The 23,381-nt window shown below is 44.9% G+C and overlaps 1 protein-coding gene across 2 annotated transcripts; it reads left to right on the top strand.

The window, feature by feature from the left end:
* Positions 1 to 753: 753 nt before the first annotated feature.
* On the top strand, positions 754 to 22,447 carry LOC122925108 (oocyte zinc finger protein XlCOF7.1-like). 2 transcript variants are annotated; one of them, XM_044276627.1, is made up of 8 exons: positions 754 to 811; positions 923 to 1,082; positions 17,419 to 17,551; positions 17,689 to 17,868; positions 17,952 to 18,075; positions 18,159 to 18,223; positions 18,921 to 19,119; positions 20,742 to 22,447. In XM_044276627.1, exons 3-8 carry the CDS (start codon positions 17,474 to 17,476, stop codon positions 21,854 to 21,856), a joined length of 1,761 nt encoding a protein of 586 aa, XP_044132562.1. In that variant the 5' UTR covers positions 754 to 811; positions 923 to 1,082; positions 17,419 to 17,473; the 3' UTR covers positions 21,857 to 22,447. The 2 variants fall into 2 exon arrangements, with proteins under 2 accessions (XP_044132562.1, XP_044132561.1); XM_044276626.1 differs by lacking the exons at positions 754 to 811; positions 923 to 1,082 and adding an exon at positions 6,518 to 6,568.
* The last annotated feature ends 934 nt before the right edge of the window (positions 22,448 to 23,381 follow it).

Raw genomic sequence — 23,381 nt, 5'->3', positions numbered from 1 at the left:
GGCTTCGCGGTAAATCTAATTTATCCTGAAATTCGGATCAAATTCTACTTAATGGAATACCATTCGCTCATCTCTAGTCAACAACCTAACATCCCAGTGTCTTCAAATTATGGTACCCCTGCAGTGAATGCAACTTCAAGAGAGTTCTCTAAAATCTGGGAGGAGACCAGGGCAGCCCTGAAAGAGGCTTCTGTGCGCATAAAGGAGGCTGCCGATAAAAGATGTAGAGATTCTCCTAAGTTCCGCACTGGTGATAAAGTGTGGCTTGCCACCAAATACATCAGGATTAAAATACCCTCTTACAAATTGGGTCCACGCTTCATTAATCCATTTGAGATCCTCAAGCAAATTAATGATGTTTCCTACAAGCTTAATGGAGTATTCCGGTTACCATAAATAGGAGTAATGTTTTAGAATAATTCATCATCAATAATTACCTAATATATTCTAAATTTCACATATTTACTGTTCAGTAGTTAAAAAAGTAGTCTTCTTCCTCTGCCACCCACTGTGCTTCCATGGCATCGACCTGCAGTTCTGAGCATTTGTTAGGTCGAGCATGCTCAGTGTGTTGCTATCAATTCTCTAGCTAAATGTCTTGTGAAACAAAGGGAGTGTTAGTGTGCTGGTGAGTACAGCGTAGAGGGGGCGTGACTGGACTGTAATAGGCATGAACAAGCACAAACTCACAGCAGGAAAGCTATGGATTGTGGGTGTTGTAGTCTTTGAAGCTTTGTGAGGAAAGATCAGGCGCCATAATACTCTCAGTGTGTTGCAGGCTCACACAGGAGCTAGACAAAAAGATTGCAAGGTAAATTGAAACTGGTTATATGTATAGGTATGGGTTCTGGTTGGGTCACTGCTTGCAGCTTTAATGCAGTTTTTCAAAAATTAAGTTACTTTACTGTAATACCCCTTTCAGCTGCCAGCCTTTCTTTGGGTACTGAATTCCTTCCACATCTCCCTGCTCAAACCCGTCAGTCTAAATCATTTCGGCAAGAAACCTGTCTCAGCTCCTGTTGCGGTCGGTGATAAGAACGTCTATACGGTAAAAGCTATTCTGGGGATGAAGAAGAGTAGAGGTAAAACACTGTTTCTTGTGATTGGAAGGGGTTTGTCCCTGAGGAACAATCTTGGAAACATCAATGCCCCTCTTCCTTTTTGTCTAGGGCCAGGCCTGAGGAGAGGGGGTGTAAGGGGGACAGGGGGGTACTGTTAGCCCAGCGCTCTGTGCCGCTGGTCCTACCTGTGGGTATGGGCGCCGGGCTCCCTCATTCCCTCCTGCTGCAATGCGCCGCACTGACAATCGTGGGCAGCAGGTAACTTAACTGCTGTATCTGTGTCCCGTGCCGAAGTTTATTTCCTGCTTGAATCCTGAACTGTTGTTAGGGCATACATGGGTGTCTTACTTTTCCCTTGTGAGGCAGCACGTACACGGACTCTATCTCCCCAGCCTATGGCTGGGTTGCTGATAGTACTTAAATGTGCTTCCTGCCCCAGGAAGGCGCCTGAGCAATCTTGGTCACTGGCTTGTCTACTGTGTACAGACCCTCCTTTTTGATTTAACGGATTTTGCTTGTTTACCGCCTGCCTCTGACCTTGGACTTTGATTACGGACTTTGCTTGATCGATGCCTGTCCTGATTCCGGACTTCCTGACTACGTCCTTCCACTCCGTTTGCACCGGTATCTCTGACCCCCTTGTCAGCTGCCACTGACCCGGGGACTGCTTTGGAGTGGCACCTGATAACTACCCTAACGGCCCAAGCCTATCCTCACCATCAGAGACTCTAGTGAAGACCTCTCCAGGGTACAGCAGTCAGTGGCGCCATGGGTCCACACCCGCTTGCTTAACAGTAATACTGCTGCCTACTATATCAAAGAACCATCAAACAAGTGCATGCGGTTCAAATAAAATCCAAAACTCCTAGGGACTGTAACTACGGGTCACATAGAAATAATTGTATATATGATACAAGAGCCCCTGTTAAAAGGAAAAAAAAGTTTTTTCTCAAAATGCATATGGAATAAATAGGCCAAAAAAACAATAAAGTGCATCCACAAACTAACCCGAAAGGGTTAGTAAAATGGATATAAGGACATAGAAAATAAGTGTCTAAAAGTGTCCAAATCAAACAACAGTACACAGACCCGTCAGAGATGAATGAGAATGTGGCAGCAAACCAACCGATTGTTACCCCGCGTTTCGCTTCCTCCAAAGGTAATACAGTATTAGACTGAATATGCACCTATATATATGTGAAGATCAGGGTGGGTATAAATAATCACAGGATACAACCTGTTATAAAACGTAGCCTTTAATCTAATTTACACATAAAATAACAAACTCCCACAGACATACATAGAAAAAGAAAAAAAAAAAAAAAGATATAACCTTGATGACATAGGAGATGATACTGTAACGTCCAATGGCATGGGTCAATGATGGACGAGGTGGACAGTCGTGGATTCTGATCTGTCCCTATACCTAGCCCTAGGCTCGGTACCCCTGCCTAGGAACGGAATAGCCGCCCTGATAAGGACGATCCCGTGTTCTGGAACCTCCTAGTGGGTCCTGAAATGACCCTATGATGTAGGCGAGTCCTTATTACGGGGCCTATTCTAGGTATACAGAACAAAAAAAAAGGGGAATTACAGTCTCAAGAACAATGGACCCCCCACATTTGTGGATGCTGCGTCTCGTGGGTGGACACTTGCTCGCACGGATTACGTCATACAAGGGTCACAGACAACCACATGTGTGATTATCTATGAATCTATATATCATCAGATATCAATGTGTAGCCTTCACACACCAGGGTTAATGTGTGATATTCATACACTCAAAATTGCCGTACACATTTGTACATGCCTCTGTGTATTTAAGATATATACACACGCTCGGCACCTGGAGCACTGCCTCCTAGATTGGTGGCATACAGTCAGGTGCCAAAGTCCCAACGCGTTTCACCCTAATTGATTGCCGGGTTCCTCAGGGGACATATTATAGTACAATGCTGTTATTTGGCATCAGTAAGAGGTAGCGAAGCAGTCAGCAGGGCCCTCAATTATGATGACACAATTTGACCAGATCGTTTACTGGTCTATTCAGTTCAATCATGAAATAGCTTAAAAGGGTCAGCTATAACGACCATGTTGGAGGACCTATGAGAAGCACAAGGTGAGTGGATCCCTCGCCATGGTGGATATCAAGCATGAGATACAGAATCCCACAAGGGTATACAGACTCATGCAAACATAGATGATTCCCACATGGATAGTTGGAGTGACAACCTTCTAAGACAATCTCATCTGTGCAATAACATGTGTAATAGACATTAAGATAGCACACAAGTAACCAGATACTACTTGCGTGTCCGAGCACAGCCGAGGAGGCCCCAGACTGTTCATGGGGTAAGCAGTACGCCCACTGTCACTCCAGCCGTAGCCCTTGTGCACACTGTTGGGGACAGCAAAAATAATAATCGGCCTTCTAAGCCAGATAAGGCCATAGACACCGACCTGTTACAGATGAAAAAAATCCCCAATTCTCTGAGATACTCACGAATAATGGTGCCTCACTGGTCCTGTGTGTGAGGTCGCCATGCAAAGAGACCTATCCTGTTTAAATCACCCACACACAGTTAATGCTGGGAGGGGCCGGACATGTGCAGCCTATCCCTGTACAGGCCTCAAATCGGCGTGGATCTATGATGTAGAGCGCCCGGTAACGCCCATAGTGGATGATTGAGACAACTCCCATATTCAATATGTTATATGTGTAATCTACCGTGTGCCACCCCGTCAATACACACAGGGTGCGCTCCATTCACATGGATGAGATTAGTCCCGGTAGTATCGCAGCCATCAGACGGCCTTAGGGCGATCGCTGATGACGTCACCAGTGGCACCCAATCACATGATCTTGACGGCGTAACGTCATCAGCTCAATGTCAGGGCCCTGTCCAGTGACGTTGCCGGTCACCTCCGATCACGTGGTTAAGCAGGGCTAGTGTGATACAATTAGATGCTAGCGGCGCTACCATTGTAACATAGAAGCCATCCAGCCCAGTGAGGTAGACAAACCTTATCACAATACATATGAAACGACCCATACAGCATATGACTTATACGGCACAGGTGCACAAACCATAATTTGTAGGTAACAAACTAAGTGCGCCGACCACGAGCCGACTTTATGTAAATGAATAAGGTGGAGGCAATGATTCGGACCAATCATGGCATTTTAAACACTGTATGCATCAGGTACACAATAATGGGAGGGATCGTATTCATGGGATAGGTACTGGGAGGTATTATACACATGGGATAGGTACTGGGAGGGATTATATACATGGGATAGGTATCCTGCAGGCGTAATAAAGCTATCAATGAATTATTTTCTTTATGATATCATAATGGATAGAGTTAGTGGTCCATATATATAAATTGATACATACATGGGGTAGATAAAAGCAAAACAGTGATAGGGATGGCCACTAAATCCCCTCCTTTACAAATTAGCACTGTGCTTAGATATGTATATCGACCCAATGTTAGATAGTTACTGGCTGGCTTAAAGGAAGCAGGAATAATCTATATTTTCATTCAATCCTGCAGATGACATGGTATTCAACATATGTATCCATTTTGACTCTTTCTGTCTCAGGATGGTGTCAATGTCTCCTTCCCTGATAGAGTGTTTTATTGTTTCTATCATAGAGAAGCTTATCGCCTTCGTTTCTCCTCCGTGTTTAAGAACCACATGCCTAGACAGAGGCTTATCACGCTTGTGGCGAATATCGCCGATGTGTTCCAGAATCCTCTTTTTAAATGCTCTACAGGTTTTACCAATATATCTAAGGCCACATTCACACTGGGCCATATATACCACGCCAGTTGTGTTACAATTGGCAAAGCCACGGGTCATATACGTATGGTTTTGTCCGGCACTCGTAAAAGATTGGCCCACTGATATGAAGGAACAGGCCTTACATTTACCACACCTATAGGTCCCATTTCTCCTATCTGTTAACCAGGAGCATGGAGGGGGGGTTGGTTCAAAGTGGCTGTGTACCAGCTGGTCCCCTATACTGCGACCCCGACTGAAGGTGATTGAGGGATGTCCTGGAAGAAGGTCTGTCAAGTCAGGGTCAGACTTAAGCAGAGACCAGTAGCGTCCAATTATCTGACGGACCTGATTGGATTCAGTATCGTATGTGCCTATGATTCTAATAACATCTTCTGATGCTTTCCCCTTCCCTATAGAGTGGACTAGAGTAGATCGTCCTTATCAGGGCGGCTATTCCGTTCCTAGGCAGGGGTACCGAGCCTAGGGCTAGGTATAGGGACAGATCAGAATTCACGACTGTCCACCTCGTCCATCATTGACCCATGCCATTGGACGTTACAGTATCATCTCCTATGTCATCAAGGTTATATCTTTTTCTATGTATGTCTGTGGGAGTTTGTTATTTTATGTGTAAATTAGATTAAAGGCTACGTTTTATAACAGGTTGTATCCTGTGATTACATTAACTATACATATACACCACCTGTGGTTATCACTCCCTCTGACTGGATATCGTCTTAGCTGTGATCAATGGGTATAAATAATGCAGACCAATGACAAAAAAAAAAACAATCGCAGCATGTTCTATATTCTGTGTTTTTCACGCAGTTCTGGTTCCATAGAAGTGAATGGCACTTCAGTGAAAAACGTATGGCATCCGAACGTAATGTGTTTTTCACTGATGGTTGCACCTACGCGGTAAAAACTGAAACACTGAACACAATCGCAGACAAAACTGACTGAACTTGCTCGCGACATGGTGCGAGTTTTCCTGAACGTATATTGAACGCATCCTGACACAATCCGTATGTTTCGTGTGAACGAGGCCTTAATAAGGACTGTAAAGAATGTACATAAGTGTAAAAAAACACTTATGTGAAAAAACACTAAATGAAAAATAGTGAAATTCACTTAAAAAAACTCATTTAGGGACAATTCACATCACCGTTATTTTTCCGTTCTTCTGATCCGTCAGAAGAACAAAAAAAAATAAAGAAAATGCACACTGGGCATTCGTTTGAGCCATTTCCGTCTGTGATCCGTTTTTTTAGGCGAAAAAAAATGTCCTGCATGCAGACAGCAATAATTAAGGAAATTAGAGCAAAAAGCCGCCATATTATTATTCCACACAATTAAGGTAATAAGCTCTTGCTTATACGGGGCCCCCACTGATCACTGGGGCCCATAACAGGTGTCATGGCGGCTATATCTATAGTTACACCTGCTCTCTAATCCTCAAAACCTCCTCATATACAGGAGAAAGGCGGGAATCTCCTCAGACTGCACAGCTTGGAGCCTGACTCCGCCCACACACGTCACTGATCACATGATCATGACATCATCGCAGGTCCTTCAACTCACTAGTATTTACCGCTCATCTCCCCAGAACAGCAACATTCGGTCATGTGATTCCTGACTCCACCCACGTATCTCACTGATCACATGACTATGACACCATCACAGGTCCTGTAGTCACAGGGCTGCTCTACAGGTGGAGGTAAGTGTGTGGTCACTAGGATCTATCTGACCCTCAGCCTATAGAGCCCCTTTAAGACATCTCAGGCACTTTGTCCACTTTTGGCACCTTCTCACCGTCCTCAGCTTCTGGTCTTGCTGGACACTTTTCAGGTGGATTCCTGTACCCCAGTCCTACCCATGCTGAATAAATCATCACCTGTCTATGATGGGACCCCCTGACCAGGTTTCTGAATCTCCAGGGTTCAGTGTGTACCTGGTTGGGACCCGTATGTAAGACCGGTTTCACACAAATGTATTCAGTCCTGAAAACGCGCTGAGCGCTGCTCCTGAGACACAAACTCACGGCATTATAATGATTTATAATGCTGAGAGTTCCAGTCCGACTAGGGTGGCCAGACGTCTGGTTTTAAGCCGGACAGTTCGGTTCTCTGACTCCATTACTCCGTCTGGAACAGGGATGTTCCCCTTTTCAGTAGGAGGAGCTGCAGGCAGAAACTGACCCTCCCCCTCGCCACCCAACCGTTTTTTTTTTATCTTTGTTGGCGGCGGGGGGCATGGCCAGATTGTCTGGCTTTTGGCGGTGACCCACAGTGGCCACTCTAAGTCCGACTGCAGCTCTACTGAATTGTACTGATGGCATTATATGAGTACTGCTCCCTATATATTGCATGGTAATACTTTTCGTGTGATAACCCTTTTAATGGAGACTGTGTAATGATCAGTGGGTGTGGGACCACAAGCGGAGATTTATCAAAACCGGTGTAAAAGAAAATAGAGCTAGTTGCCCATAGCAACCAATCAGATTCCACCTGTCATTTTTTTTTTGAGTTCCTTTGGAAAATAAAAGGTGGAATCTGATTGGTTGCTATTGGCAACTAAGCCAGTTCTACTTTACACCAGCTTTGATCAATCTACATTATTGTATCAACCAACATGATTGACTTTAGGCTGAACCTAAGGGAATTATCCTGGCAGGCCCTTGGTAGTCACCTGTTAACCCCTATACAGGGATCTGGACTTCACTGCAGGGGAAACGCCAGGGTGTGATCTCCTGGAGTAGTCCCGGTGGTGGTTGATAGCTAACATACAGGGGGTCAGAGTAGGGTTGGGCGATATAAAAAATATTCAGACGATAACGATATTAGGAAATTTATCGCGATAACGATATATATCGCGATAAATACCCATTTAAAATAAAAAAAACACAAGGAGACCTTTTACTGTGTGGAGGCAGCCAGAAGGAGACATTACACTGTATGGGGGCAGCCACAAGGAGGCGTTATACTGTGTGGGGCAGCCAGAAGGAGAGGTTATACTGTGTGGGGGCAGCCACAAGGAGACGTTATACTGTGTGGGGCAGCCACAAGGAGACGTTATACTGTATGGGGGCAGCCACAAGGAGACGTTATACTGTATGGGGGTAGCCACAAGGAGAGGTTATACTGTGTGGGGCAGCCAGAAGGAGACATTACACTGTATGGGGGCAGCCACAAGGAGACGTTATACCGTGTGGGGCAGCCAGAAGGAGACATTACACTGTATGGGGGCAGCCACAAGGAGACGTTATACTGTATGGGGGCAGCCACAAGGAGAGGTTATACTGTGTGGGGGCAGCCACAAGGAGAGGTTATACTGTGTGGGGGCAGCCACAAGGAGAGGTTATACTGTGTGGGGGCAGCCACAAGGAGAGGTTATACTGTATGGGGCAGCCACAAGGAGACATTATACTGTATGGGGGCAGCCATAAGGAGATATTATACTGTATGGGGGCAGCCACAAGGAGACATTATACTGTATGGGGGCAGCCACAAGGATACGTTATACTGTATGGGGCAGCCACAAGGAGACGTTATACTGTATGGGGACAGGGGCAGCCACAAGGAGACGTTATACTGTATGGGGCAGCCACAAGGAGATATACTGTATGGGGCAGCCAGAAGGAGACGTTATACTGTGTGGGGCAGCCACAAGGAGAGGTTATACTGTATGGGGGCAGCCACAAGGAGAGGTTATACTGTATGGGGGCAGCCACAAGGAGAGGTTATACTGTATGGGGCAGCCACAAGGAGACATTATACTGTATGGGGCAGCCACAAGGAGACATTATACTGTATGGGGGCAGCCACAAGGAGACATTATACTGTATGGGGCAGCCACAAGGAGACACTATACTGTATGGGGCAGCCACAAGGAGAGGTTATACTGTATGGGGCAGCCACAAGGAGACATTATACTGTATGGGGTAGCCAGAAGAAGACATTACAGGGAGTGCAGAATTATTAGGCAAGTTGTATTTTTGAGGATTAATTTTATTATTGAACAACAACCATGTTCTCAATGAACCCAAAAAACTCATTAATATCAAAGCTGAATATTTTTGGAAGTAGTTTTTAGTTTGTTTTTAGTTTCAGCTATTTTAGGGGGATATCTGTGTGTGCAGGTGACTATTACTGTGCATAATTATTAGGCAACTTAACAAAAAACAAATATATACCCATTTCAATTATTTATTTTTATCAGTGAAACCAATATAACATCTCAACATTCACAAATATACATTTCTGACATTCAAAAACAAAACAAAAACAAATCAGTGACCAATATAGCCACCTTTCTTTGCAAGGACACTCAAAAGCCGCCATCCATGGATTCTGTCAGTGTTTTGATCTGTTCACCATCAACATTGCGTGCAGCAGCAACCACAGCCTCCCAGACACTGTTCAGAGAGGTGTACTGTTTTCCCTCCTTGTAAATCTCACATTTGATGATGGACCACAGGTTCTCAATGGGGTTCAGATCAGGTGAACAAGGAGGCCATGTCATTAGATTTTCTTCTTTTATACCCTTTCTTGCCAGCCACGCTGTGGAGTACTTGGACGTGTGTGATGGAGCATTGTCCTGCATGAAAATCATGTTTTTCTTGAAGGATGCAGACTTCTTCCTGTACCACTGCTTGAAGAAGGTGTCTTCCAGAAACTGGCAGTAGGACTGGGAGTTGAGCTTGACTCCATCCTCAACCCGAAAAGGCCCCACAAGCTCATCTTTGATGATACCAGCCCAAACCAGTACTCCACCTCCACCTTGCTGGCGTCTGAGTCGGACTGGAGCTCTCTGCCCTTTACCAATCCATCCATCTGGCCCATCAAGACTCACTTTCATTTCATCAGTCCATAAAACCTTAGAAAAATCAGTCTTGAGATATTTCTTGGCCCAGTCTTGACGTTTCAGCTTGTGTGTCTTGTTCAGTGGTGGTCGTCTTTCAGCCTTTCTTACCTTGGCCATGTCTCTGAGTATTGCACACCTTGTGCTTTTGGGCACTCCAGTGATGTTGCAGCTCTGAAATATGGCCAAACTGGTGGCAAGTGGCATCTTGGCAGCTGCACGCTTGACTTTTCTCAGTTCATGGACAGTTATTTTGCGCCTTGGTTTTTCCACACGCTTCTTGCGACCCTGTTGACTATTTTGAATGAAACGCTTGATTGTTCGATGATCACGCTTCAGAAGCTTTGCAATTTTAAGAGTGCTGCATCCCTCTGCAAGATATCTCACTATTTTTGACTTTTCTGAGCCTGTCAAGTCCTTCTTTTGACCCATTTTGCCAAAGGAAAGGAAGTTGCCTAATAATTATGCACACCTAATATAGGGTGTTGATGTCATTAGACCACACCCCTTCTCATTACAGAGATGCACATCACCTAATATGCTTAATTGGTAGTAGGCTTTCGAGCCTATACAGCTTGGAGTAAGACAACATGCATAAAGAGGATGATGTGGTCAAAATACTCATTTGCCTAATAATTCTGCACTCCCTGTATACTGTATGGGGTAGCCAGAAGGAGACATTATACTGTATGGGGGTAGCCAGAAGGAGACATTATACTGTATGGGGGCAGCCACAAGGAGATATTATACTGTATGGGGGCAGCCACAAGGAGACGTTATACTGTATGGGGGCAGCCACAAGGAGATATTATACTGTATGGGGCAGCCACAAGGAGACTTTATACTGTATGGGGGCAGCCACAAGGAGACGTTATACTGAATGGGGGCAGCCACAAGGAGACGTTATACTGAATGGGGCAGCCACAAGGAGACGTTATACTGTATGGGGCAGCCACAAGAATACTTTATACTGTATGGGGGCAGCCACAAGGAGACATTATACTGTATGGGGGCAGCCACAAGGAGATATTATACTGTATGGGGCAGCCACAAGGAGACATTATACTGTATGGGGCAGCCACAAGGAGACATTATACTGTATGGGGCAGCCACAAGGAGACGTTATACTGAATGGGGCAGCCACAAGGAGACGTTATACTGTATGGGGGCAGCCACAAGGAGACATTATACTGTATGGGGCAGCCACAAGGAGACGTTATACTGTATGGGGCAGCCACAAGAAGACTTTATACTGTATGGGGGCAGCCACAAGGAGACGTTATACTGAATGGGGCAGCCACAAGAAGACTTTATACTGTATGGGGGCCACAAGGAGACATTATACTTTATGGGGATAATGGGGGCCACAAGGAGACATTGGCTTGGGGAAGCGGCCAGACAGCCACAACTTGGAGACATTAATTGTCACACTGTATGGCAGTGTTCGCCGGGCCAGCAGTCACAAGGAGAGATTACAGTATGGGGGCAGCAGCGCAGCCACAAGGAGACATTACAGTATGGGGGCAGCAGCGCAGCCACAAGGAGACATTACAGTATGGGGGCAGCAGCGCAGCCACAAGGAGACATTACAGTATGGGGGCAGCTGCGCTGCTCAGCCTGGGTGTCATCTGATTCCGACGTTAGATGTCGGTGGGCGGAGACTGCACCATGGGAGCAAGCGAGGAGGAGCCTAGTCGGCCGCTGCGGTAAGCAATTGGTAGGTAATGATACAGGGGCGGGCGGCCGCGGACGTAGTTTTTGCAGCGGTCAGCGCACATGACCGCTTTGATGACGTCACAAAATACAGCGGTAATTAGGAAACAGCGATATCGCCATATCAATGTTTTTTAATACCACGGTATATTGTAAACACCGGTATATCGCCCAACCCTAGGTCAGAGATGCCGGTACAGGGCACCTAGGGGTCAGGCAAAACGTGTAGTCAGTAAGAAGCCATGGTCAGGGCAGGCAGAGTTTATGCAAATCCAGGCAGCCCAAGGTGGGTTTAGCCCTTGCAATGCTGCAGAATGAGGTGACCTTCGATGAAGAATATAAAGTTGAGGAAATAATATAAAATTAACCTATATCCTGAACTCCCATTGAAATGAAAGCAGTGGATGTGTGCATACCTGACCGAACGTGCTGTTCATTTTGGGTGCTCTGAGGGGTGTGGAGTCCCTGTTCTCGTGATGATTGTAGGTCCCAATAGGATGGACTGGACAGGTAAGGTTGGACTGGACAGAGTAACTTTATGGAGTGGGCAGAGTAACTGTGTGGAGTGTTTGGAGTTAGTAAAGATAGTAAAATTACACTAACCAATTGATCAAATTTAGAAAGTGCACATGGCAAGCTTGATAGAGTGAGAAATGCATTTCAACTTTTATTTATATAGCACATTTAATTGCAATGTTGTTGCCCAAGGTGCTTCACAGTTACATTAAAACATACATTTATAAAAACATTAGCAGCCGATTTGTGTAGGTGGGCTTGAAAATGAGGGAGTGGTGGCAGTTTAGAAATAATGTCCTGATTTTTCAGCTCACACTCTAGCTTTTGTCTAGCTGGCTGCTCACACACCTGGGTTCCTATGGCAACTCACTCTACAGCAAGGTCAGAGAAGAGCGGTTAAAAACAAACTGCTCCAACTTGCTCACTTCAATGGCGGTTGCCATCTTCAAATGGTTGTAGTTTAAAAATTATAGATCCTACAGCGATATTGTGAGAATCACAAGACCCAGACCTACATTTTGATACATAGTATGTCTCTGAAATATAAAAAAATAAAGGCACAGTCGCAGTTTAGAAATTGCCTAGAGTGGAGTTTCAATTAATGTCAATGGGCGGCGTGAGTTGACAATGGTCATATTGTGAAAACTATCAGGACTATGGCTTAGCCGTGGACAATTTTAGTGGCAGCAGGGATAGCTGAACGTTTTGATATAAGATTTGTGTAGGTGGGCTTGAAAATGAGGGAGTGGTGGCAGTTTAGAAATCATGTCCTGATTTTTCAGCTCTCACTCTAGCTTTTGTCAGCTCCCACTCTATCCGCCTTTCATTCCTATGGGACCAATTTCGGCACAAAAACGCTGATAATTTCGTGAACCATTCAGCGAAACGTTCTACAAAGTAATAGCACACCAATCGGGAATAATCCGCATGTTTCGGTATATTACTGTCTATGTAGTGTAAAAACTGTGGGAGGAGTTAGGGTGGTAAATTTGGCTATAATAATAAGAATATATATGTGAGATAACAGTAAGTGGTCTTGCCATGCAAGAACACTTAATACCTGGAATACCCCTTTAATACACAGTTGAAAACAAGATGGACCCCATCCCATAAGTTGTTTGCTCGACCAATCACTAAGTGCTGAATACATTGTCAACCACGACAATCCCAGGAGCATCAGAATGCTGGAATGAGGAAGAACTTAACATGAAAGGTCTTCAAAATGAAGAACATCCACGTGGAGTAAAACCTTAATGGGGGTTTTGAATAAGACCGTGTGGAATTGTGCAGCAATTCACAGAGGAGAGTTTCAGTGGTGTCTGAAGGTACAGTAGTAGAATATTCAGCGTACTGGCCAGTGAAGACACTGGACAGGAGAACGTAGAGGCCTGAAGGAAAGAGAAGCTAGAATTAATGGGGTAATTTATCAAACTGGTGTAAAGTAGAACTGGCTTGGTTGCCAGTAGCAACCAATCAGATTCTGCCTTTCAGTTTTTAAAGGAGCTGTCAAAAATGAAAGGAGGAATCTGATTGGTTGCTATGGGTAACTAAGCCAGTTCTACTTTACACTAGTTTGATAAATGACCCCATAAGAGTCTATTATAAGCGGAGGATAATGTTAGACCCAAGGTGATCCCTCGAGTTTCCCTGCTTTGCTGTAGGTCTGGGACAGTCTATACGGAGATGACCATCTTTTCCACAGTAGAGATAGAACAGAAGATGTCTGATAGTGATCTTTCTTTGAAAAATAAAGTGGTAGAACCGAGTCGCATGGGTTCTACTGGTCTCTACCTGGGTGGAGACTTGGAGGTAGTGTGACCCCATGGTAGCTGACGATCTTGATCCTTCTCTTTAGGCTAGTTTCACACTAGCGCTAGGGATCTGGCAGGCTTTATCTCTGCATTCAGGCATTGCTAGAAGCTTGTAAGGCTCTATCTGGCCCATTAACTATAATGGGGACCAATGGAGATCCGACTGTTTCCCCCCCCCCCCCCCCCTCTGTTTTACTACCCATTAGGTTTAGGCCCCTGCACTCAGTTGAGTCAAGAACCGTCACCAAGTTGTTGGCTGCCATTTAGGGCGGATGGTGGCAAGTAGGTAAGGACAGTGGTGCGGATGGAGTATAGGGCTACATTGTTCCCAACCTCTCATTACAAACACATATATGTCACTTTTGATAGATCAAAGTAGAACTGCAAAGGACACAGCTACAACAGTACACTGGCTGACTACCCTAGCAAACTTAACTTTAGGGTTCCTTTTGAGCCGAGCAGGTGAAGGATCCAGACAAAAAAGTTAAACTGAAGACTTGACGTAGCAAAGGAAAACTGAAGACCGGAGTAGCAGAGTAGGCAGCCAATGTGCTGGGATACAAATAACTAACCTGATACTTAGGAGAAGAGACCAAACCAGCGAGACAACATACAGTACAGGATCTGGGTGGGTGCCTAACATTGGCTATAGCAGTCATATGAAGGTGTGACATCGTTTGACAATTCTTTAACCTATCAAACTATTCAACTCATAGTCCAATCCATACAAAAAGAGAGAATACAACATCTACACTGTAACATCTCCTCCTTTATTACTACTGGTGTGTGTAATGCATGGTAGTGTATTTTTACATGGTATTTTGTGGTTTTAATATTACACCAAATTGAAATAGCTCAAATAAAATAAATGCTGTGAACAAATTATTTCCCGGATCATCCCCTGAGGAAGCTACACGCGAAACGTGCGTCGGAGTCTGAGCCACACTGGTCGGTATTATTTATACCATTAAGTACTCCTTGATGATTGTTCTATTGAATGTATGGCACTTGGCACTGTAGACTGTTACATTTTTTCTCTGTGATAATTTGTTTTCTGTCATCAATTACTTGCTTCTCCATTTGGAGTTTATTATATATAATGGTCGTACTTTGTGATCTGCAATATTGTCCTTATTGTTTAACACTCGATATTAGTACTATCGGTCAAGGGGTTTGGATTTTTGACATGTGACCTAATGTTTGTGTGTTTTTTTTCTTTCCTGTGTATACATGCTGCTGCTACTTTGTAATTTCCTAATACGTGATAAATAAAATATTTTCTTAGGGCTCATTCACACTTGCGTTCTTCTGTTCCGGCTAGGGCTGCAGTAAATGAATATTTTTGTAATCGAGTATTCTATCGATTATATTTCTCGATTCATCGAGTAATCTAATAAGAAAAAGCTACTTAAAATAACGTACGTAATTAGGCATGTATAAAGTTATTGGTTTGAAGGGGTTAATAACTTTATACATGCCTAATGCCAAGGTGCTTCCATTAACCCCTCCAAACCCAATGGGCATGTATAAAGTTATTGGTTTGAAGAGGTTAATGAAAGCACCTCGGAGGTGCCTTCATTAACCCCTCTCTAAACCAATAACTTTATACATGCCAAGGTGGTGCCTGCAGCCTCCATTAACCACTCTCTCTCCATCTGCCTCCCCCCAGCCTCTGATCTGCCTCCCCCCCAGCCTCTGATCTGCCTCCCCCCCCAGCCTCTGATCTGCCTCCCCCCCCAGCCTCTGATCTGCCTCCCCCCCCAGCCTCTGATCTGCCTCCCCCCCAGCCTCTGATCTGCCTGCCCCCAGCCTCTGATCTGCCTGCCCCCAGCCTCTGATCTGCCTGCCCCCAGCCTCTGATCTGCCTCCCCCCCAGCCTCTGATCTGCATGCCCCCAGCCTCTGATCTGCCCGCCCCCAGCCTCTGATCTGCCCGCCCCCAGCCTCTGATCTGCCCAGCCTCTGATCTGCCCGCCCCCAGCCTCTGATCTGCCCGCCCCCAGCCTCTGATCTGCCTGCCCCCAGCCTCTGATCTGCCCCCTCTGGTAACGCAACCCCCCCCTCCCCAGTATTAATCATTGGTGGCAGTGGCCACAGGGTCCCCCTCCTCCCCCCCATCATTGGTGGCAGTTTGCAGTTCCGATCGGAGCCCCAGCAGTGTAATGCTGGGGCTCCGATCGGTTACCATGGCAGCCAGGAGTCACGCTACTGAAGTCCTGGCTGCCATGGTATGTTAGTGAGCAGAGAGCAGCGCATTATACTCACGTGCGCTGTGGCCGCCGGTCGCTCCTTCTCATAGGTCTGTGCGGCGCATTGCTAATGCTGTAAGCATTAGCAATCCGCCGCACAGACAGAAGGAGCGACCGGCGGCCACAGCGCACGTGAGTATAATGCGCTGCTCTCTGCTCACTAACATACCATGGCAGTCAGGACTTCAATAGCGTCCTGGCTGCCAAGGTAACCGATCGGAGCCCCAGCATTACACTGCCGGGGCTCCGATCGGAACTGCAAACTGCCACCAATGATGGGGGAGAGGAGGGGGACCCTGTGGGATATGGCCGGCACATTCATTGGTGGCGCAGTGGCCACAGTCCCTCCCCTCCTCCTCCTACTCTGTCCTCATTGGTGTTCAGCGGCAGCCGCGCACAGTGGGGAGGGAGAGACTCCCTCCTCCCCCCTCCTCCCTCCGCTGTGCCGGCCGGCTCAGTCCTGCCTCTCTGGCCTCCGGAGGGCACGGAAGCGGTGAGTGAGACGCTTAATTTCACTCCCGCTCCGTGATCATGTGATGTAACGATTACTCGATGCAGGGAAACTGCATCGATGAATTTTTTGACTCGATTTAATCGAGTTATTCGAATAATCGTTTCAGCTCTAGTTCCGGCATAGAGTTCCGTCGTCATTGGGATAAAATCCTGATCAGTTTTATCCTAAAGCATTCTGAATGAAGAGAAATCCGTTCAGGATGCATCAGGATGTCTTCAGTTCAGGACCGGAGAAAATACTGCAGCATGCTGCGCTTTTTGCTCCGGCCAAAAATCCTGAACACTTGCCGCAAGGCCGGATCCGGAATTAATGCCCATTGAAAGGCATTAATCCGGATCCGGCCTTAAGGTAAATGTCGTTTCGGCGCATTGCCAGATACGACATTTAGCTTTTTCTGAATGGTTACCATGGCTGCCGGGATGCTAAAGTCCTGGCAGCCATGGTAAAGTGTAGTGGGGAGCGGGGGAGCAGCATACTTATCGTCCGTGCGGTTCCCGGGGCGCTTCAGAGTGACGTCAGGGCGCCCCACGCGCATGGATGACAAGATCGCATGGATCACGTCATCCATGCGCATGGGGCGCTCTCTGACGTCATTCTGGAGCGCCCCAGGAGACGCACGGACGGTAAGTATACCGCTCCCCCGTTCCCCACTACTACTATGTCAACCAGGACTTTAATAGCGTCCTGGCTGCCATAGTAACACTGAACGCATTTTGAAGACAGATCCGTCTTCAAATGCTTTCAGTTCACTTGCGTTTTTCCGGATCCGGCGTGTAATTCCGGCAAATGGAGTACACGACGGATCCGGACAACGCAAGTGTGAAAGAGCCCTTAGATCAGTTGTATGCCGTATATTATGTTTTGGTGTGGTGGTTTTAACATTGTTTCTTCCTCTTTCTATTAAGGTTCCTGCTTCATTAAATCCTGTTTAAAATAAATTATTTGATTGACCAATCAGGGATGAAGAGGGAGAGAGACAAGATGGTGGAGAGGATAATAAATCTCACATTAGAGATACTTTACTGGCTTACCGGAGAGGTGAGAGGTTCTGATGATGTCACATTACATCATTCTTATCTATGGTAATAACAGATGATATGACTGGAGAGGTGAGAGATTCTGATGATGTCACATCATTATTATCTATGGTAATAACAGATGATATTCATAAATAGGATTACACAGTAGTGAAGAAGACCTCTAGTGAGCGCTGTCAGGCTCCTGTGTCTGAAGGATGGGGAAGAACCCTGAGCCCAATCATGAGGCCTCCACCTCACTCCCTGATACATGAGGAGATCAATGAGCAGAAGATATTAGAACTCATCCACAAGATGGTGGAGCTGCTGACTGGAGAGGTGACGCTGCTGGGAATGCTGGGACATTATACAGTAACAGCACTGGAGGGGTCTGGGTGATGACTGTATCGTTGTGTTGGCAGGTTCCTATAAGGTGTCAGGATGTCACTGTCTATTTCTCCATGGAGGAGTGGGAGTATGTAGAAGGACACAAGGATCTGTACAAGGATGTCCTGATGGAGAAGCACCAGCCCCTCACATCAACAGGTAATAGACAGAACTAAATAAAAATGTATTTTAATTATCTGTATGTAAAGAATGAATTCAGTCACTGTATGTGTCTCCTACAGGAAGATCCAGTAAGAGAACGACACCAGAGAGATGTCCCAGTCCTCTTCCTCCACAGGATCATCAGGTAGATGGAGATATTCCCTATGATCAGTAGAAGGCTGTGAAGTCCTTGTGTTCCGTCTTGTGTTATCACTTAGTATTATACAGTATATTTCATACTTGTGTAATAAGAAAAGAGCAGATGACAGGATTAGAGCTGAACATTAAGAGTATCATTTTAAATCAGAAATTTGCCTATATTAGGCGTATTTGTGGTACAGATTGTGGCACAAAGGTTATTTACTCTGCAATCTGCGACTTTTCCCCACTCACACCAGTTCTAAAAATGTGGGCGTGACGGGGAGGGGACGGACCAGCAGGCCCGTCTCATTCATCATTTTCTACGCCTTTTTTAGGCATACAAAATGGTAAATATGGATAGATAGATATGCTGTGACTCTACATAACTTACATCCACCGCCAGCGCAGGGGTCTAAAATGCCGGTATTAACAAATGACCCCCTAAGACTGTGATTTATCAAGACCAGCATGCACTGATAAGGCTATATGCACCGGCAGCTAACATACCTTCTATGAAACTATTTTCTCTGTAATCTAATATGGCCACATTTCAAGAGACCTGCATCTATTTGGCTCAGATAAATCATAACGTCATTATTGATCGTCATTATAATTAATGATCTCATCTGTTCATCTAGAGCGTTGACTCATTTAGAATGCGATATCTCAGACTGTTCCCTGACTACAATATTTATTCACAGATTTTAAATCAAGATAAAGATCTTAACAGTATTAATGCTACAGAGATATATGTGTGGGGTGATGACCAGTGTAAGGAGGACATTCCTACAGAGATATATGTGTGGGGTGATGACCAGTGTAAGGAGGACATTCCTACAGAGATGTACGTGTGGGGTGATGACCAGTGTAAGGAAGGAATTCTTACACATAAACACCCAGGTGAGTAGTAACCTTTAAACATAAACTTTGAAAGTAAAATAAAAAGTATTTCACGTCATTCTACCTTTCTTCTTGTGCAGAAAATATACAGACCCCAGTAATAGATATAGATTTAGATCTGTTGCTAAGATTGATCCCTAGTTAAAATGTAGGAAATAAACTATATAGCCACCTACATATTCCACCTCTAGGAGTATTTATGACCTTCCAGTCTAAATCTAATCACTAATATGGAGTTGGTCCTCCCTTTGCTCTTCTTGGAAGGCTTTCTACAAGATTTTGAAGTGTGTCTGTGCCCATTCATCCAGAAGAGCATTTGTGCGGTCAGACACTAATGATGGATGAGAGTTCCTAGCTCGCAATCTCCATTCTAGTTCATCCCTATGGTGCTGAATAGGGTTGAGGTCAGGGCTCTCTGCATTGAAGTTCTTACACACCAAACTCCCTCAACCTTGCCTTTATGAATCTGCCTTTCTGTACTGTGGTGCGGTCATGCAGGAAAAGAAAAGGGCCTTCCCCAAACTGTCCCTACAAAGTTGAAAACATACAATCATCCTAAATGTTTGAGTATAATCAAGCATTAAGATGTCCCTTCATTGGAACTAAGCAGCCTAGGCCGACCCTTGAAAACCACCCCATAGCATTATCTCTTCTCCACCAGACTTTATAGTTGGCACAATGCAGTCAGGAAGGTAATGCTCTCTTGGCATTAACCAAATCCAGACTCTATAAGACCACCAGATAGAGAAGTGCGATTGGTCACTCCACAGTACACATTTCCTTTGCTCCGGAGTCCAGTGGTGGCATGCTTTACCCCACTCCATCCCACGCTTGGCATTGTGCTTTGTGGTGTAAGGCTTGTATGCAGCTGCTCAGCCATGGAAACCTATGCCATGAAGCTCCTGGCACAGCACAGTTGATGTTAATGGCAGAGGAGGTTTGGACTCTTCAGTTATGGAGTCAGCAGCGCATTGGTGACTTTTATGTACTATGCTCCTCAGCACTTGCCAACCCGCTCCATAACTTTACGTGGTCAGTTCATGGCTGAGTAGCCTTGGTTTTTTCCATTTTGCAATAATACCACTCACAGATGCTGGTGGAATATCTAGGAGGGAAGACATTTCAGGAAGTGCTTTGGGCAATGGTGACATCTTGTTATAGGACCTCTTATTATAGTGAGCTCTTTACAAAAAGCCATTCTTTCATAAATGTCTATAAAGGCAGACTGCATGGCTGGGGGCTGGATTTTATACACCTGTGGCAATGGGACTGAATGAAACACCTGAATTTAATGATTAAGACTTGTGTCCCAATACTTTTCTCCATATAGTGTATCTTGTAGATCATTTTTATTGGTGACTCCTCCACCCTCAGAGAACCTATAGAACGTAAGATTTATGGTACTGTAAAGTGCCATAGGTGATAAATATCAGATCAGGATAAGGTGATCGATATCAGATCAGGATAGGGTGTTTAATATCACATCAGGATAGATCTGGTGATTGTGTGTGCGCTGTATCCTCTTCAATGTTTATCTGTAAGCCATCGATGTTGCAGCGCGGTGCAGTGTAATTACAACTGCTTCGTCCCATTCACTTGTAATCATTTTTTTACATTTGCAGATGTCTATACTGGGAGCTCAGAAGGACATCTGAAATGTTCAGATTTGAAAGCAGATGGTTGTGGTATCACACAAGATACATGTGAAGAGCATGTCTTTATCTTAGATGTACCCTCAGCCGTTCACAGTAAGGATCTGTCATCCGATCCTCTTAAAAATCTCCAATCTTCTGATTCATCACAAACTGTTAAGAAGTATAAAGATCATCAAATGAGTGTTGTACGTAAAATCTCTGACAAAAGGAAGAAGTCGCAGCCATGTTCAGAATGTGGCGAATGTTTTAAGAACAAATCACATCTTTTTAAACATCAGAGAACTCACACAGGAGAGAAGCTGTTTTCCTGCTCAGAGTGTAGGAAATGTTTCTCAAGGAAAGGAAGTCTTGTTGAACATCAGAAGACTCACACCGGGGAGAAGACATTTTCATGTACTGTATGTGGAAAGGATTTTAACCAGAAGTCAGATCTTACTGGACATCAAAGAATTCACATAGGAAAAACATTTTCATGTCCAGAATGTGAGAAATGTTTTAGCAAGAAAGCACACCTTAAAATGCATCTGAGAATTCACACAGGGGAGAAGCCATTTTCCTGTTCAGAATGTGGAAAATGTTTTACCCAGAAAGCATGTCTTAAAAGACATGAGAGAATTCACACAGGGGAGAAGCCATTTTTCTGTTCAGAATGTGGAAAATGTTATGGAGCTAGATCAAATCTTCTTGCACATCAGAAAATTCACACCGGAGAAAGGCCATTTTTCTGTTCAGAATGCGGGAAATGTTTCTCAAGGAGAGGACATCTTGATAAACATCAGAACACTCACAGGGGAGGGGAGAAGCCATTTTCATGTACTACATGTGGAAAGGGTTTTAAGCGAAAAGCAGATCTTACTGCCCATCAAAGAATTCACACAGGAGACGCCTTTCCATGTCCAGAGTGCGGTACATGTTTTGTCCAGAAATCCCACCTTAGAATACATCAGAGAATTCACACAGGGGAGAAGCCATTTTCCTGTTCCGAATGTGGGAAATGTTTTAACCGGAGATCCCATCTTGTTAGACATGAGAACATTCATAGAGGAGAGAAGCCATTTTCTTTTTATGACTTGTTTTATTGACACCTAATACAGGAAAAACAACACTTACAGTCAAAGTACAGATGTAGTAATCCTAAAAAGAACCGGTGTGTTGTGCTACGCTGTTATTGTAGCATGGTGCACCTACACTCTTCATACCTACTCTCTGCACATGCAGAGAGTATTTCACCGTAATCTGGATTACTGCATCATTTGTAACCAATCTGTCATAAATTTATGCTTTTGGCATGTTTGTGTTTTAGCCTACTGTACTGTACTTTTCTTTATACTGGAGACATTCAGATATTGCCTCGGCAAATATGGAGTTGAGCGACAGCTGGTAGGCATTTTGTGTATAGAATGAGCTGAGAATTACACCACAGATCTCAGAATTTGCAGATTTTTAGACTTTCTGCTGATGATAATGAAACTTTTATATGGGATAATCATATTAACTTTATTACACCACTGAGCCTATCCATCCATCTATAATTTTGTATGCTAGGAAAAGAGTCTTTGGTAGCATTTAGTGTTGAGTGAGGCGAGCTTCAGATGCTTCATCCGAAGTCGCTTAGTTCAAAACTTCAGAATAATACTGTACTCTGTACAGTATCAGAAGATATGGGCTACGATAAGCCGAAGTAAATTATTTGCGATGTCACTCGTGACTTAGTTGAATGACTTCGGTAGTTGATTTTTAAAGTGGAATATCACTTTAAAACTTGAAACTGAATTCGGCTTCAGTTCCAAGGTACAAGTTCTACACCAGAAGAGCCACTCAATCCCATACCGCAATGAGGCACACCACAAATTCACCACAAAGCCAACCACGTTCAGGTGAACCCTGTCCACCCTCCAGAAAGCCCCAACACCCGACTCCAAGTCCACATGGCGAACCACAACCCACCCAAAAATGAGCAACTGTTATGGCAGTGGGCGTGTCAACCAACAGATTCAAATTTACGCTAATCCTATAGGCGTTATCTTGGCAGTCTCCTTGTATTCAGCCTTTGAATTCTATACACTGAGGGGTCAGGCAAAATCATAGTCAGGGGCAGGCCAACTTCAGGACAGACAGAGTATGTGCAATGCAAAAAACAGTTCAGAGCAGGCAGTGAAGAGTCAATACAGAGGTAAGACACAGGTCATATCAAGCAGTGGAGGATCAGAATCCAGTAATTGGGCTGAAGTCAGTACATGGGCAGAGAAAAGGACACAACACATCTTAACAGGAACTAGCAAACTAGACACCCTATTGCTCAGGCACCCTCACATGGGGGAAGATGCAGTAAGTACCGAAAGTTGGTGAGCCATAGGCTGGTGTGAATTACGGTGCACGTGTGCTGGTCCTATAAGTACCAGAGGGAGCGTGCATACATGCCTTTAGGGCAAAAAGAAAATGCCCTACTGGGCTATCAGATTGGCAGTCTTATAAAGACCAAGATGACCAGCAACTTTGGAGTGATGCCCCCAGGCTAGGACTTGCCTGCTTTTTGCCACAGGAACATAAGTCTTACCAGGCAGTATTTCTTTCAGCTGAACAGGAGGAACAGGTATGATACGAGCA

The sequence above is a fragment of the Bufo gargarizans genome, chromosome 1, assembly GCF_014858855.1.
Source record: "Bufo gargarizans isolate SCDJY-AF-19 chromosome 1, ASM1485885v1, whole genome shotgun sequence".
Classification (NCBI taxonomy): Eukaryota; Metazoa; Chordata; class Amphibia; order Anura; family Bufonidae; genus Bufo; species Bufo gargarizans.
The sequence above is the reverse complement of the archived record's forward strand: the minus strand, read 5'-3'. Positions and strand labels throughout refer to the sequence as shown.